This window comes from Bidens hawaiensis, unplaced genomic scaffold (genome assembly GCF_021521415.1).
Source record: "Bidens hawaiensis isolate Kalapana, Puna unplaced genomic scaffold, B.hawaiensis_p1.1 tig00017165_1, whole genome shotgun sequence".
Classification (NCBI taxonomy): Eukaryota; Viridiplantae; Streptophyta; class Magnoliopsida; order Asterales; family Asteraceae; genus Bidens; species Bidens hawaiensis.
In genome coordinates this window covers 347,992-364,645 of record NW_027492598.1, presented here as the reverse complement: position 1 = coordinate 364,645, position 16,654 = coordinate 347,992, and the positions used below count along the sequence as shown (strand labels likewise).

The 16,654-nt window shown below is 35.0% G+C and overlaps 2 protein-coding genes across 2 annotated transcripts; one reads left to right on the top strand and one right to left on the bottom strand.

Moving 5' to 3' along the window:
• Nucleotides 1–4,767: 4,767 nt before the first annotated feature.
• LOC143553317 (uncharacterized) lies at nucleotides 4,768–10,438 on the top strand. Its single transcript, XM_077043339.1, has 12 exons — nucleotides 4,768–5,124; nucleotides 5,315–5,461; nucleotides 6,244–6,358; nucleotides 6,610–6,704; nucleotides 6,795–6,898; nucleotides 6,996–7,033; nucleotides 7,737–7,972; nucleotides 8,646–8,739; nucleotides 8,817–9,007; nucleotides 9,108–9,327; nucleotides 9,409–9,576; nucleotides 10,126–10,438. Exons 1-12 carry the CDS (start codon nucleotides 4,915–4,917, stop codon nucleotides 10,272–10,274), a joined length of 1,767 nt encoding a protein of 588 aa, XP_076899454.1. The 5' UTR covers nucleotides 4,768–4,914; the 3' UTR covers nucleotides 10,275–10,438.
• A 1,886-nt stretch (nucleotides 10,439–12,324) lies between these two features.
• Nucleotides 12,325–15,963, bottom strand: LOC143553296 (uncharacterized). The gene is made up of 5 exons (XM_077043322.1): nucleotides 15,834–15,963; nucleotides 14,650–15,406; nucleotides 13,718–14,070; nucleotides 12,536–12,605; nucleotides 12,325–12,409 (listed from the first exon to the last, which is right to left on the bottom strand). The coding sequence occupies exons 2-5, from the start codon at nucleotides 15,312–15,314 to the stop codon at nucleotides 12,325–12,327; spliced, it is 1,173 nt and encodes a 390-aa protein (XP_076899437.1). The 5' UTR covers nucleotides 15,315–15,406; nucleotides 15,834–15,963.
• Between the last annotated feature and the right edge of the window lie 691 nt (nucleotides 15,964–16,654).

The window sequence follows — 16,654 nt, the reverse complement described above, 5'->3', positions numbered from 1 at the left end:
TCAGTTTCAAACCGGTTCGATTTTTGGGTCGGTTCGGTTAACCAATTTATTTGCCCATCTCTAATGACAACTTTCATAACACCAACCTTGCTTTAAGTATTGTATATTTGGCTTAAATGATTGCACGTGTTGTAACCTTGGTAGGAAGGTTATTATGTAAACTCCCTAAAATAGAAAATATGTTTATAGTTTATAAGACTTCACAAGGGAAAACATTTTGTAACCTTTGGTAAACTATTAAACATTTTGGTATTATTATTTGCTAACGTTTATCATTCTCTACGTATCATCAGATGACAAGACACTTTTGTAATACATATGATATGAATTTACGATTTTCGTTTGGGGCTTTCATTCCTTTGAATAGGAGAAACGGGATGTATTATCCTTGCAAATCAAATAAGTCGAAAAATAGACTAAAAACTTGATGTAACTACTACTTTAACAACATATATATGAAAATTAACAACCCGCCGCAACGGAGCGGGGTCTTAAAACTACTTAGGGGGTGTTTGTTGTTTCTTCAAACATCTTCAAGGGAGCTAATGTCTGCAGGCGCGCAGATATTACCCTTGAAGACTGTTTGTTTTTTTTCTTATATCAGATTTGGAATTAGCTTCTTTCGTCTTAAAAAAAAGCGAAACCCTGACTTAATACTGCCACCCTCTCATCCACTCCTCCCACCACTCAGCCCTTCCTTTTCACCCATCTCCTCCACCACTCCTTCCCCCATGTCGTCATCCTCTACTCCCGCAGCCCCTTTTCGCACAGACCAACCTCGTCCGACAAGTTTTCCGGCCAGTTCTTAGGTTCTCTCACCGTCCGACGACCTCCTTATTCTCCTCCGACTAGGTACTTCTTTTTTGCTTCTTGATTTAGTTTCTTTTTTGTTTCTTGTTTGTGAGCCCTAATTTGTTAGACCTAATTTTGCTTTTTGATACATACAAAATATTGGTGTAAAAGTAGATGTTAGTTTCCATTAATGTTGGATTTGTTGGATTAATGCACCAAGACACATTTTCAAGTTCATAATTTTTGTTTTTTTTTTGCTATTCAGCTTTTTTAATGTAAACTGCACATTGTTTCATAATTTTAAAGCATTTAAACTTAGTTAACGGGTCAACCGAATCCGACCTGTATTTAAAACAGGTCAACCCGAACCCGACCCGTTTTTAAAACATCGTTTTAGCCGACCCAAAACCTTTTTTTTTTCGTGTCGGGTTTGAGTTGTGTCATGAATTTCCGACCCTATGATCACTATGACCGGATTCAATTTATATGATATCAACATATGAATAAATTCAAACAAGAGCTACAACACAGTTACTCACAAAAGATAGTTAAGATAAAAGGCAATTTTAAAAAAAAAAAAATTAACTGCTCACCATGTTGCTGCCCGGTTGACTTTTACCCGTTTGTTGGATTCCGTTTATACAGCGCACTGACTACGATTCTGACCTTCACGCGCACTGACCTGCAACTGACATGTGTGACCCGCTGACCCTTAACCCCTGAACAACACGATTAATCAAACAAAAACTGAGTTTGTCAAAGATGGTTTATATTTCATTTAACAAATCATGCTATATATAAAACACTTAAGTACGTTGCAGCAAAATCCTTTTTGCATTAATACACTTTTACCCCTGGACCATTCAGTCTCTTGTCCCGCAACGGCGTATCCTACTGACCCGTTTGACCCACTGACCTGTAATCCATGAACAACTCAACTAACCGAACAAAAGCTGAGTTTGTCAAAAGAAGGTTTATATTTCATTTAACGAATCTGCTATATTTTATGTCTTCATTTTCTAGGCTCAAATAAGCAAATACACTTTTAACAAACTCAACGTCCATTTGCAAGGTTAAATTACACTTTTACCCTAGACCATTTAGTCTCTTGACCCACAACCTGCCAACCTGTAACATGTGAAAAACTCGATTAACCCAACAAAAACTACGTGCGCGCTGACCCGCGACTGATCTACCCAAAATCTTACGCACTGACTAAAATTCTGACTTGCACGCGCACTGACATGCAACTGATCAGCTGACTGATTGTGTTTGAAGGCATTTTTTCTATTAGTGAATTATAGTAATTGAGGGATCTTATAGTAGTAACAACTACTGTCTCTGTTATCTTTTAAAAAGAACTTATTAAAAACAAAATGAAGAAACTTGGTATTAACAAATCACATTCCGGATCAGAAAACTCAAATTCTAATGTGTGATTTGAATGTGGCTATATGTGTTATGAACTGATTATGCTTATTTTTCAACACTTGATGTTTATACTTTCTTGAATGTTGAACACAAAGTAGATGTTATTGATCATGTTAAATATATTATGTGATTCTTGTTTGTCTTGTATGTTATGTGTTATTTAATTCTAGATGGAAACTAATGATGGTCGACAACAATGGACGGATGAGGCTATTAAATGCTTATTAGAAACATGTCTTGAAGAAATAGGGAGGATAGGTAGAAATGGACAAAGCTTGCGCAGGGAATCTTGGGTTATAGTAGGGAAGAAACTCAAGGAACAATTTCACATGGATTTGACTCAAAAGCAAATTAAAAATGCTTTTGATACTATGAAATCAAAATATTTAGGATGGTGTTATTTAAGAAACAAGACTGGAAATCTATACAACCCAGAAACAAATATGTTCACTTTAACGACTCAGGAATGGGAAGATTTTTGAGCAGTTTTTTGACAGCAAATTGAAGTAGTTATGTGCAGATTTTTTGACACAAATAGAAGTTGTTTAGCTGCTGTTTTAGCAGTTTTTTTTACAGCAAATTAAAGCTGTTATGTGCAGATTTTTTAACACAAATTGAGGCTGTTTAGCGTGTTTTTGGCAGTTTTTGACAGCAAATTGAAGCTGTTTTGTGCATATTTTTGACATAAATTGAGGCTGTTTTGTTACAGTTTTGTTTATAACAAATTGAAGTTGTTTTGCTACAATTTTTGACACAAATAGAAGCTATTCTTGTGCAGTTTTTTGACAATTATTTTGCTTGTTTTTGACAGATTTATCATGGATTATAATCAAAAGTTAATGCTCCTTATTGTGGTGTTCTTATATCTTTGATACTTTTGGCCGAGAAATCCCAAAAGAAAACGAGATAACACTTCGGTTATGTTCGGACACCATTTTACTTTAGAGTTGTTGCAAGGGAATGATACACAATGCATTGAACTCCTACGTATGTCACGTGATTTATTTGTTCGACTTTGCACACATTTTAGAGTAAAATGTTGGTTAAAAGATAGCAAACACATCTCCCTTGAAGAAAAAATGGTTATGTTTTTTATGATGCTTGGTCACAATCAACGTTTTTCAATTATTAAGCGTAGATTTCAACACTCGAAACAAACAATTCATAAGTATTTTCATGAAGTATTGGCAACAATGATGCAATTTGCTAAAGAGGTTATAGTACCAACATCTTTTAATCCTAATCCAGATATTCCAGGGCGTAATAAGAGATTACGACGAGTTTTTAAGGTACATTATACAAGTTCTATTGTGATTTCTTTCCATGTATATTATTAACAATTAAATTCTATATAGGGAGCAGTTGGTGCACTTGATGGAACTTTGATACATGCTATTGTCCCGGTTCAAAAACAACATTTGTATAGAGGAAGAGGAAAAGGCGAGTGTTATCAAAATGTTTTGGCCATTTGTGATTTTAACATGGTATTTACTTTTCTCGTGGCCGGATGGGAAGGAGTAGCACATGATTCTAGAATATTGTCTGAATCTTTAATAAATGCTAATGCACCATTTCCACTTCCTCCTCCGAGTATATATTTACGATCTCAACTTTATTATTTATATTACATATATAGTTTTAAGATGATGCGTGTATTGTCTATTTTAGATAAATATTATCTATGTGATGCTGCGTATGCACACACTCGTGAATTTATGGCACCATATCGAAATGCGAGGTATTGGCTTGGAGATTTTCGCCGAAATCGTGCATTGACCGACAAAGAAAAATTCAACCACGGACATGCAAAACTTAGAAATGTTATTGAACGTTCTTATGGAGTATTAAAGGCGCGTTTTCCAATATTAAAAAAAATGGCCCCCTTCTCATTGCTTACACAACGAAATGTTACGATTGCATGTTTTGCGCTTCACAATTTTATACGGAAAGAGGGCTTAAGTGATGACCTTTTTGATGAATATGATCACCCAAATGTACACCTTCAAGATGGAGAGGAACTTGCACAAGATGGTGGTGAGGAAGAAGTAGCTCGACATGGAAGTGCAGCGGACCGTTAATTCATGAGTCAACTTCGAGATAAGATAGCACAAGAATTAATGCAAAACAATGTACTTTGAGTTTATTTCACTATGTTTTGCGTTTTTAAACTTGGTTTTATTATTATATTTTTTATGTAAGTTGAATGTTAAATGACTTCTTTCCAGTGAGATAAGTTTGGAAGTTACATATTTTCAATGAGCGTCAACTTATAAAAACAAACAGTCTTATATTTTCAGCTTGCAGAGCTTCAGACCACATCTTCATTTGCAGACATAAAAACAGTTAAAATCAGCTTGCAGACAGTTTATGTCTGCAAAAACAAACAACACCTTAATATGAAAATAAAATGAAAAATAAGATCTCTTTTAAAAGTTATACAAGTGTAGTCAGCTAGAAGTATGAAAATGACATGGATTGACAATAATTTAAGTATAATGGTTTTTAATTTATATAATAATAATATAGGCTGATATTTATCATGACAAAAGTAAGCTACTTGAAGGTGAGTCCAAGTTGTTGTTTTAAAGGCATCAAATCAATCAAACGTTACCACCAACAATCTTCACTTCAAGATTGCATTTGCATCTCCTTCTTTCTCTCTAAACTCAACCGCCGTACTTCCTAAACAACATGGCGCCTCCGGCAGCGGTGGAGGCAGGCGATGCCGGCGGTGATCGGCAGCAGCAGCAAGGCGTCGGCCAGATGTTCACCGGAATCATAAGAATCGCCGTCATATATTACTTCGCCTCCAAGTTCTTCTCCTCCAATAATAAACCCTCGTCTACCGGATCCGATCCTTCCGTTCAGATCTCCAATCTATTTCACAAATCTGAACCTCTGGTACACGTTAATCACTCAATTACTCGTGTAAACCGCTTTAATTATATATGTATACACTTGTTATATACGATCACTTCCTGTAACTTTATTTGTGTACGGTGTACCTGATAGTTTCGAATTTGAATAAGATTAGGTTTGATTGAATTAATTAGGGTTTCATAATTGTTGATTATTATGATTTTTTGTGTAGGATATGTGGTTTTATTTATCTGAACATGACAAGTTTAATGATTTTGGGAATGAGGATTCACTTATATGGCATGAGTCAAACATACCTTATGCTGTTTGGGGGCCCGAGAGCACCAGGACTCTTTCTTTGAAGTATTATCCGTCTGAGGTACTTAATTGTTACTGATACTGAATCAGTTCAGGATTAATTCTCGTTTGAATTGTACTGCACCAACTTTAATACAGGATTTCAATTTTTTTTTCAAAAGTGATTATTTTCTGCATGCTATTTAAGTTTGGGCGTGTGAGATTATATTAATCATAATCATGTTGTCAATGATAATAAGGATTTTTAAAAAAAGTGTTTGAAGCTGTCAGAATTAGATGTTTTCAAGATTTGGCATGTTTTGATGATTTAAGTAGATTAATAGATAAAATCTATACCTAATAAATAAGTAACTATTCACTGCCACGTGTCATAAGTTTGTGAGCGTTTATTTCTCCTTTTACTATTTTGTAATATATAAATTTACAACTTGCAAAATTAAAGAAAATTGACTTCGCTTTTAAACAAACTGAGTTTAAAAAGAGAATTGTTTAATAAAGACGTTTGTGTGAAAAAGGACGCCGCACGTTGTGAAGTGGGAGTAAAAGTTTCTAAATTTAGTTTGAAAGATGGGCCCAAGTATTTAGTTTATTTTTTACTTCAATTTTGTTGCAAATATTGTGAAATCAGTTATTCCAACTTGATTATTTAACTGTTAAATAATTAAGCTAACAGAAGCGGAATCAGTTCATTCAAATATCAAAAACAATTTTATCACAACATGAAGTCGTTATAATCAGATAATATGCTTCGAACATCGATATCAAATGCCTTATGTTTTCATATACACCAGTGCATGCTCTTTTTTATACCCTCACTCATTGTATATTGTATTTAATTTTCAGGCTTTGAAGCATAATGGGAGTCTATATGCTCATGTCTTCTTTGCACGTTCAGGGTATCCAGTGGACCCTAGTGACCCCGAGTACAACCCTTTGGCTGCCTTTGGGCTGAAACATCGTATGTTTTGTCCCATCAAGTCAACCTTTTTAACTTCGTAAAATATAAGCTATATTATTGTTTGTCCAAATTGTGCGCTATTTCACACTAAGTTAACACAAAACTTAATGAAATTTAGTCTTAGACTCCAAACTTACAAAATCGAAGCCAAAAACCCCAAACTGGAAGGTTTTAATCATTAGACCCCAAATTTGTTACTTTGTCAAACAACAGGGATCATTTGTGTAATTAACTCGTATTTTTATTTACAGCTGTTGTGGCATACTTACCAAAGTCGAAAGCAAACAAAAAGAAGAGCTTATTGGGGAACTCCAAAGATACCAGCGAGGATGGTTCAGTGTCTGAGGTTTGTTCAACTTAACATTTTTATAGGCCGGTAAACGAACCGAACGGACATGAAGGAGGCATGTTAATTGTGTATGTATGTATATTTCAGGTTGTTGAAGAACCTCAAGCTGATTTGAAGGATGACGGACCTACAGAGTACATTTCATATTGGAAACCAAATATCACTATTAACCTGGTTGATGATTTCACAAAGTATGTAAATAAATTTTGTTGTTCTCAACTTAACTTTCTCTTCAAGAGTGGGTTTTTTTCTCTGGCTGACATGGCATTTCTTTTAATTGTTCGCCAGGTACTCGCAACGTTCTATTCCACCTAATGTTGCTCCTTGTATCCTTTTTTCCCCCATGTTTTAAATGATTTCACTCGTTTCTAGGGATGTAAACCAACCGAACGAGGCATTGTTCTTGTTCATTCGTTCGTAAAGCTTTTATCGAACAAATGGATGGTTCACAAACATATAATCCAACGAAGTTTTGTGTCTGTGTCATTTGTGTCCGTTAAGGAACTTAGTTTGTTCTTGTTCATTTGTGTCTGTTTGTTAATTTCATAAACCGACGCAAACGAACATAAATTGATACAACTGTACACTAAAATAACTAACAAAGATACATTAATTTGAAGAAGAATAACCAACATTCTTAATCTCATGCATTCGGCCTAAAAACTTAAAATTCAGAAACTATAACAAGTTCAAATGTTAGGGTAATAATTTAAAAGTTAAGTGTCTTAAAATATAAAAGCCCTTTAATAACCGAACATAAATGGACTAAATAACATAAACGGACATAAAGAACAAACATTATCGAACGCAAGTGAACGTACATAAGCGAACTCATTATCGAATGTTCGCGAACACAATTGAACGAACTCGACCTCTGTTCATGTTCGTTCATTTAGTTAATCGAACGAAATTCCTCGTTCATATTAGTTTATTTATTAAAAGAACAAATATAAACGAACCCACTAAACGCTCGGTTCGTTTACAATTCTACACATTGTAATATTTTGAGTTTCTTGACTTGAGTTGCAGACATGAATATTGAACCTACTACAGGGAATTATTACCCAACTGTGTACTTCAATGAGTTTTGGTTACTTAGAGATAAACTTATAGCACTCAATGATACAGTTACTGAACTGCCCCTTCATCTAGAAGTGGCACCAATAAGCATGACCAAATGGCAACTATTTCTGCAAATTGATCAGTCATTTCAGATTCATCGCAGTTATGGAAGTATGCTTGAAGGAGAAGCTGATGAGCTTAAGGTATGTCACTTTAACTGAACACACAATTGAACACGAACAATAAAACAAACAGGTTTTTCGTGTTCATGCTCATTAAGAAATTGAAGTGTTTGGGTTTGTTTGTTAACATTATAAACGAATGGTTTGTGAATGTAACAAACAAACAAACATAGCTGAACATAGAGGAACGAACACGTTTTTCTTGTTTGTGTTCGTTTGTTAAGAAAATGAATGTGTTCTGTGTTTGTTTATGTTCGTTAACAATATAAACACACAGTTTGTGAACGTAAACAAACGGACATAACTGAGCGAAAACCAAGTAAAAGTAAAACTGTAAACAGTGTTAGGCCTAAACTATTATTTAGCAATAGACTAATTTGTAACGGCCTAAAAAGTTTTAAGTACACATTAACAAACGTAAACGAACGAACTTGAACACACGTAAAGTTACAAATATTAATGTACACATATGAAAGAACACAAACCGACATTCACGAACATAAATGAACGAACGAGACATGTGGTCATTCATCTATTAAACGAACAAATTTATTTTTCATGTTTGTCCGTTTTTTAAATAAACAAGCATAACTGAACTTCCCGCCGCACGGTTCGTTTACAAGCTTAGCAAGTTTTTCCATGCCGAGTTACTTTGTGAGAAATATAACAGTTTATACTTTTTTTGTTAATATAGAGAGTGTTTGTGGAAGGGAATCCTTATCTCCTTGGAATTACCATGCTTGTTTCACTGTTTCATTCAGTATTTGACTTTTTGGCATTCAAGAATGGTAAGTTATATACTTTGCATTTTTAAATTCTGAATAAAAGCATTTTATTAACAATTTCTATGATTGATTTAATGCAGATATACAATTCTGGAACAAAAACAAATCAATGGAAGGACTTTCTGCAAAATCAGTGGTTGTGAGTTTCGTTTGCCAGCTCATCATCTTCCTTTACTTACTGGACAATGACACCTCATGGATGATACTTGCAAGTTCTGGAATTGGTGTCTGCATTGAGTTCTGGAAAATAGGGAAAGCAATGCACATTGAGGTATGTTTTATGTTATATAAATCTTATTCTAGCATCATAACAATATAAAATTAAAAGATAACAATATAAAATTAAAATGATGTATATTACTTTTATTTAGGTTGATAGAAGTGGGAGCATACCTAAGTTAAAATTCAGTGATCGCGAAACGTATGCTGGAAACAAGACAAAAGAATATGATGATCTGGCAATGAAGTATTTATCATATGTACTTTTTGTACTTGTTGCATGCTCTTCTGTATATTCACTCATGTATGAAACCCACAAGAGCTGGTACTCATGGATCCTCTCGTCACTCACTAGCTGTGTATACATGTTTGGTAAGCCCTTACATAGCTTTATAATAAATACTATACTTTGAGTATACTAGCAATTGTATTCATAATACTATATTATTGCAGGTTTCATTATGATGTGCCCACAATTGTTCATCAATTACAAGCTAAAATCAGTTGCTCATTTACCATGGAGGCAGATGACTTACAAGTTTCTCAATACGATTATTGACGATCTTTTTGCGTTTGTGATAAAAATGCCAATGCTTCATCGACTTTCTGTCTTCCGTGATGGTACGTTTTGATCCAAACTTCACTGATAAATAGTCAAATTAGGTTACGGTGGTAGGGTCTTTTCATATGGTTGAAAGAAGCTGACCTAGAATAACCTTAGTTAAAGTGTCAGATATATGGCTATAGAGTTTATACCAGTAATAATCTAGTTTTTGTTAAAAACGATTTAGGAGGTTTTATGCATTAAACGTATATGTATTGGCAACCTTCCATCTTGTTTTCCCCGTTTATTTTCATACTAAACACAAAACCTAATCTGAAATAAGCCATTTGGAAGGTAATGGGCCAAATCTGCCACCTTTAGCATGGGAAAATCACGAGAATGACAATATTGACTGGGGAAAACGACAAAGTAGTCGATTCTTTTAAATTAACGATTAACCATTTTTATTAAAATATTGCAATTTTTTTAAAAACAAACCTATCACGTGTACTTTGGCGCAACAAATTTTAATCTGTAGCAGATCCATACCGTTACACCAGGACCCACCAAGCTTTAGTATACAGCGACTACTTCCATGCTCACTGTTGTCACTTTTATGGTTGCAGATGTTATATTTTTAATATATTTGTATCAAAGATGGGCTTATCCGGTGGACAAAAAGAGAGTGAATGAATTTGGATTTGGTGGGGAGGATGAAGATGAAGCATTGGCAGCAGGCTCTAGCAGTACTGCAGAAGAGAAGAAAACCAACTAAGAACTGCTGACCTAAAATAATATCAATTTTTGGACAAGGAAACACCACAGGTTTGTTATTATTTTTGTTTAATTATGATTTTACTTTTATTTGAAGTTGTTGATCTTGACGGTATAAAGTTGTTTAATTAGACGAGTAGAAAGGAAGGTACAGTGTTTGTAGTTTTGGATTTTCCAGTGTCAATCCCTATCTACTTGCATAATCATATTCTTATAAGAGCGCTGTTGTAGAAAGTAATCCCTATGCTTTAATATAGTGTTTTTAATCTAAGATAGTGTTTAGACGTTGGATATGTGATTTAAGGTTCTACAGAAAATTCAAGTTTGCTTACTTTCAAACATCCAAACTCAAATTTCTTCCGTTTAATAGATATTGAAAATGATAACTAGAAAATTTGTCATTTGATAGATATTGAATGAAGCTAGGAAAATGATAACTTTTGAGAAACAAATTAACATTGTTGTCACATGTAGACATGTAGAAATTTGGTACTTGAACTTGTATCTACGTCACTATAACAAATAGGATATTCCTAATAAAAACATGCATCTAAAGTCTAAACAACCCTCTACATCAGAATACGTTGATTGCCAAGAGGTAGTCAATACAAGCCATGAATGTAACAGAACAATGTAGCTCTTTAGGGTTTCTTTTGTTTTTTGAACGGCTAACGAATCCTTCAAATCGGCTACTTGCTAATATCATCACATGGAGATACACTCGCCTTTGGATCGGGGAAAACCCTCACCCAAGGCCAACGCCTAGTGAAATAAACTCGTTTAGTTCAGGATCCAACTATTGAATGTCACCTACTTGCATAGTCTCCCATTATCACCGGATGCCACCGAAACTAAATGATGAGGGCATGAATCGAACCTGGGTCATATGGAACAAGTTTCTCCCTTACCACTCGTTCACCAGCTCATCGGCAACATAAAAATTTTGTTAATTTTCATTGGAGAGAGAAAATTCATACTATAGAAAGTTGTGGTTGACGTTTATATATGTTGTCTAATGGTAAGATGAATGGTGATAATGAAAAGGAATTTGAGGGTCGAGAGGGTCCTTTGGCCCTCTAGTCCCCCAAAAAAACAGGTGACATTGCAATTTGAGGTGAAGCTGAACATGTAACCATTGCATAAGCTACCTCCCGGTTTGACCTCACAAGTTTAGAATGTCGCACCTAGGTGGAAAGAGATGAGGGTGGGTCCTTTGACCCTCTAGTCCCCAGAAAAGCATTAGTTGGACCCCTTAGTTGTGGTTAAAAGAAAACCAGAAAAGAGAACCTTATGATAACCCTCTGATTAAAAAGTTCTGGTTTTGTATTGTTGCATGCAAACATTGTGCATTGTTACTCATCTACATTGCTTATTAAGAACAATAAATCACTTTCATTGTTAATGACTGCGACTTTGTGAGTGTTCATCCCAAATATATCATGTATATTGGTCACAACCTTAGAGATGGCACAAAATATGTACAATCGTCGTCAAACTATGGTGTATCTAGTAAAACAATGAAATTCTATTAATCCCGTACTAACAACCACTACCAGTGAGTTCAAGTCACTAACAATGAAAAGCGCACCGCTTTTTGAAAACACGGGGACACAATCGGACTTTTAGGGGCACAACGTGCTACCGCCTACGAACCACATGGACGCAAATAAGTATTATCTCTAAAATTTAAATTACAATCTTTAGGATTAAAAGAAAAAGAAACATATTTGCCTAGTTTAGCGCCAAATCAGTTTCAAATAACATATTATACAATATCAATAAATAAAAATTAACCTTACAAGAATTTGCTTACAAGTAACACTGATCTGACTTTTTGTCGTCAAACCTGCTACTTTTCATGAACTAAAATACATATGAAACATTTCACTCTTAGCGCCACTATCTTATGTTCCTAAAGCTCATTATACAATATGATACAAATATCAGTTTCAATAAACAATACTGAATAAATTTAAATAAAAGCTACAATTATAAATCGCAACATTTGACTCCCGAAAGCCAACTTCGACACTTCTTACAGTCTGAGGCTACTACCGTTTTGATAGAGCAGCTGACAGTTGACGAAACTTAGGTTGCACAGTAATAACCCCAATTCTTGCCTCATAGTAATAATACCTGTCATTCAACATATATGATTTTAACTACTTAAACCACCTAATAAACTAGAAAACCAAGATTATATTACAGGGAGATTATAACATCCTAAATAATAATTAATATTAGGAGTTGAAAAAGACGCACCCTTTTTCACTGAGAAAGCTTTTTATTGCTACCGGAAGCGCAGCTGCCCCTCGGCTGTGACTACCTTTCCCTGCGCGATCACAAGTTCAATATATTAGTAACTGTTTTACCGGAAAAATGGTGGCAAAATGAGCAGGTCGGGTAACAGGTCAAAAAGGGTTCAGAATGAAACAAGTTGTTTAAATACAAGTGAAAACAGCTAGGGTTGACACATAAAACATTATTCAACTAGTTAATGCACTAGATATGATTAGTTACAAAACTATGTTATTAGAGTGCTACTTTAACCAAATTAAATATAACTACTTAGTATTGACGCAATTACAAGTAAGATGGTTGAATTGTACTCTAATGAATAGTGGAATATTGGACACAATACTTTCCATCCAACTTTATATTAACGCTCATAATATCCTATCCTACATAACTGCAATAAAAATAAGGTTACCATATAACGTGAGGAAATGCACTAATAACACACAGGACATAAAAAGGTGATGCAGTAGCCAGTACCAACATAGAAAATATACTTTTACATTCCAAAATTCACAATCATTACTAATCAAATTTACACAACCATATCAGTAAATATATTCATTTATTCCTTTCCCAAATTAATTTCATTAATCCTCTTTTATAGGCAAAATGTCCAATCCATACATCTCTGTGTTTATGATACCAACCCAGTTATTAAAAGTCCCACTTAAATCTAGTTAACCAAAATAATCCACAAATGTAGAAGTAGTGGAGCGGTTATGTTCAATAACCGTTAGTTAGGATTAGTATTTAAAGCATGTTCATTGTATATTTGAGGATGTCTATGTTTATGTTATAAAATTGAGGTTTTAATCCTTGTAATTGGAGATCAAGCCTATCTCGAATGTGGCTATTTATCTTAGTTCCAGTAATTTAGATTTTCGGTTTCTATCAGTTTATTATTAATCAGAAGATGTTGCCCAAAGTGTGTTTTTGATGCAAAAAAACCTCCAAAATTATAATGTTAAAAAAGTTAGATTATTACTGCTGATATAATATAACTTTGAATCATATTCAAGTATTCAACGTATAGCTTACAAAAAGTTGAAACAAAAATGTGTTTGGGCAACCCAAAATTACCAAATTTTGACCCATTATCAAACTGAAGCATACTGAACAAATAAGAAGGATTTGTGTGTTTCTTACCTGTAATAACTTCTAACAACCTTGGCTTAGATAACTGTTGTCTTTCTGACTTCTCTGTTTCTAAACCGACTTTAACGTTGGGTTTATCAGGTTTTGTAGACAACTGAGACTCTATCTTTAATAAATGCTCCTGTAAAACTTGAACCGCTTCCGTGGCATGAAGACCGTGCAAATCCAACTTCCAATCATCATTTTCACAGTTTCTGATAGTTAATATTTCCTTAGCCGCCTTAGCATGAAGCTTTTCTGCATTATTCCATTCTTCTCGGGCCTTAAGTGAATATTCCTGTGCAGCTGCATGATCTTTTCTTAAATAGGCATCGCTGGCAGCTTTTGAGTGGCGAGAGGCTAACCTGTTCACCAAAACATGTAACATTGATCTTCATATGCACAACTATCATCAATTCTATAGGTGGCAATGATGCCTCATCTTCTAAAAATGTGTTCATTTGAGTTACTTCAAGTTAGTCAACGGGTCAATTTGGGCCCACTCAAACTAGTCAATGGGTCAAAACGAGTGACAATTATAAAACTTAACACAGGTTCAAATGGATTCATCATTAACCATGACCATTGTTTATCTCCACCACTTACTCGTTGTCACCGGCACCACCGCCACTCTACCACCGACACGCCCACCACCACCACCATCACCACCTATGCCACCAGCACGTCACCACAAACGCGCCACCACACCCACCGCCGTCCCCGTCATCGCCACCTTGTGGTCGGCGACACCACCACCGCCACCTTTAAAATGACCCGTTTTGTCCCAAACTCATTTCAATGAAAGCCCATTTTGACTCAAACCAAATTAACATTTTTTTTAAAACGCCTCGTTTTGACCCGAAATCATTTTATTCAGAACCCATTCTGACCCGAACACGTTTTGACCCGTCACCTGAGCCCGCCCTTATTGATTATAATCATACCTCATTGCCCTGATCGCTTCTTTTCGATGCATTTGGTACATGTCATCATCTTCCCATTCGGGCTCCACTGGAATCATACTCATATCCATCATAAACCCTAGTGGTACATTATCACCAAGAAGAACACTCCCAGAATTATTATGCTCATTTAACCGTTCATCAATCGTTGCAGTAAGACCAACTTCCTCAATATTATGATCAAGTTCTGTTATCTTCTTCTCCTGCAATCTACCATGGGGAGCCATCTCATTTAGCAGAGCCGATGCTTTGTCAATATCATTATCTACAGCTGCCATTATATCCTCTATTAAGTTCTCATTAGCCCATGGATGCTCTACCTTCAGTTTCTCATTAACTCGAGAGACGTTTTCTACATATTTGGAAGTCAAAGTTTCACTTTGACTATTTTCCATCGAAGGGTTATGAGCATTCTCGCTGGCGATCGTGTTTTGAACACTTGATGAGTGAGTTAGCACAGAAAAGAAAGACTTCCCAGTAAGATTACCATTTCTTGAAGGACTTTGATGGTTTTGTAATGCAGTAATCTTGGTTGAGATTGGTGGGTACAGGTCATCATTATGTGTTTCGATATCCGTGAATGGTTTTGGTTGGTTTTTAGGGTCAAATGCAGCCCATCCAGGTGTTTTGCGCCTCCTACTAGACATATTTAAGTAAATCACTCACTTCCAAAAGCAATCTCATGTATCAGAACAATGCATAAAACTCACTGAATGAGTCACACAACAAACTGGAGGACCTGACATAACAAAAACCCAATGAACGAGAGTAATATAATAGAATACACATAAGGTTTGGATCAAATACAAATTAAATTAACAAATCAAATAGTACAATTATATATACAAGTAGTGTGATTAGACTACAAACAAAAGACGACTAAAATTACACTATTTGATTTGCATGTTTAGTAGAGTTTTTTAGATTGTATGTTAACTTTCCCCTACACAGATATAGTTATGTACAACAGAAAAATCATAAATGAGAGTAATTTAATAAAGCTGCACAAAGACATAGATATATAGTTATATATACAATAGTACAAACATTAAACACCAACCAATTTAACCTTTTGGAACTTGAAGGATAAAAACTAATGATGATGATTTAATGTTCAATTTTCAAACTACCAATTCCTAAAATTGATTGAAACAACAAGAGCGTACCAATTCAATTGAATAATAATATTATAAGTTGCTTTGTTGGTCGTCCGTGGGTAAGGTGGTTGTGACTCCCCACGTCCAATCCGATCGTCTGTCGATTTCTGTTGGTGGCGTAAACCCTAGGTCGTTAACCAAACACTAATCACTCAAAATTCCTGGACATCATTCAAAGTCAATTTTTAAATATTTTTTCTTTATTTTATTTGTATTTTTTAAACAACACCATTTTTTTTATTATAAAGTATAAGACTTTACCACTGGACTAGGTTAGTGGTTTATGAAAACATATTTCTATAAAAAAATATTTTTCTCTAAAAAACAAGCGTTATAAAAAAATTCTCTCACTTGTAAATTTTGAGTTGTTATGTCACGGGTGTTTGTACCACGCAGCAATCCCACTCATTCATCTCTTTATCTGAACCTTGTCCATTGTCTCAACGATGATGAAGCCGATGGTGGTGAGAAGTGATGAGTCAAACTTTGTAGTGACGATGGTGACAGTGGGGAGTCAACTAAGATAATGATGATATTATCACTACCACTTGAGGGTCTTACAGTGCTAGAGGATGATTGTCGCCTTTCAAATGACCCCAAAACAAACCTTAAATCCCCTACCAAAGTGAGAATCACTCGTTGATTCCGCGTGATTTCGACATTCAATAGAAGAACCCAAGTACGCATTAATCGATTTTGGCAAAGAGATTGGGCGGTTCAATTTGAACGGGAATATGACAATCAATAAGCGAGTTGATAGGGGAACTAGAAGACACAATCTTGTTTGATTAACTCTTTTTAAGACTCAAGAAGTAAGATAAAGATGGTTA

What these genes read in the sequence shown, in the direction of transcription:
- LOC143553296 (XM_077043322.1), bottom strand. Translation starts at nt 15,314, where the DNA reads ATGTCTAGTAGGAGGCGCAAAACACCTGGATGGGCTGCATTTGACCCT. An exon ending in GAAGCGATCAGGGCAATGAG is followed by an intron (nt 14,071 to 14,649) that starts GTATGATTATAA and finishes TTTGGTGAACAG; the next exon opens with GTTAGCCTCTCGCCACTCAA. An exon ending in AGCTTTCTCAGTGAAAAAGG is followed by an intron (nt 12,410 to 12,535) that starts GTGCGTCTTTTT and finishes GTTGAATGACAG; the next exon opens with GTATTATTACTATGAGGCAA.
- LOC143553317 (XM_077043339.1), top strand. Translation starts at nt 4,915, where the DNA reads ATGGCGCCTCCGGCAGCGGTGGAGGCAGGCGATGCCGGCGGTGATCGG. An exon ending in TTCACAAATCTGAACCTCTG is followed by an intron (nt 5,125 to 5,314) that starts GTACACGTTAAT and finishes TTTTTTGTGTAG; the next exon opens with GATATGTGGTTTTATTTATC. An exon ending in TCCACCTAATGTTGCTCCTT is followed by an intron (nt 7,034 to 7,736) that starts GTATCCTTTTTT and finishes CTTGAGTTGCAG; the next exon opens with ACATGAATATTGAACCTACT.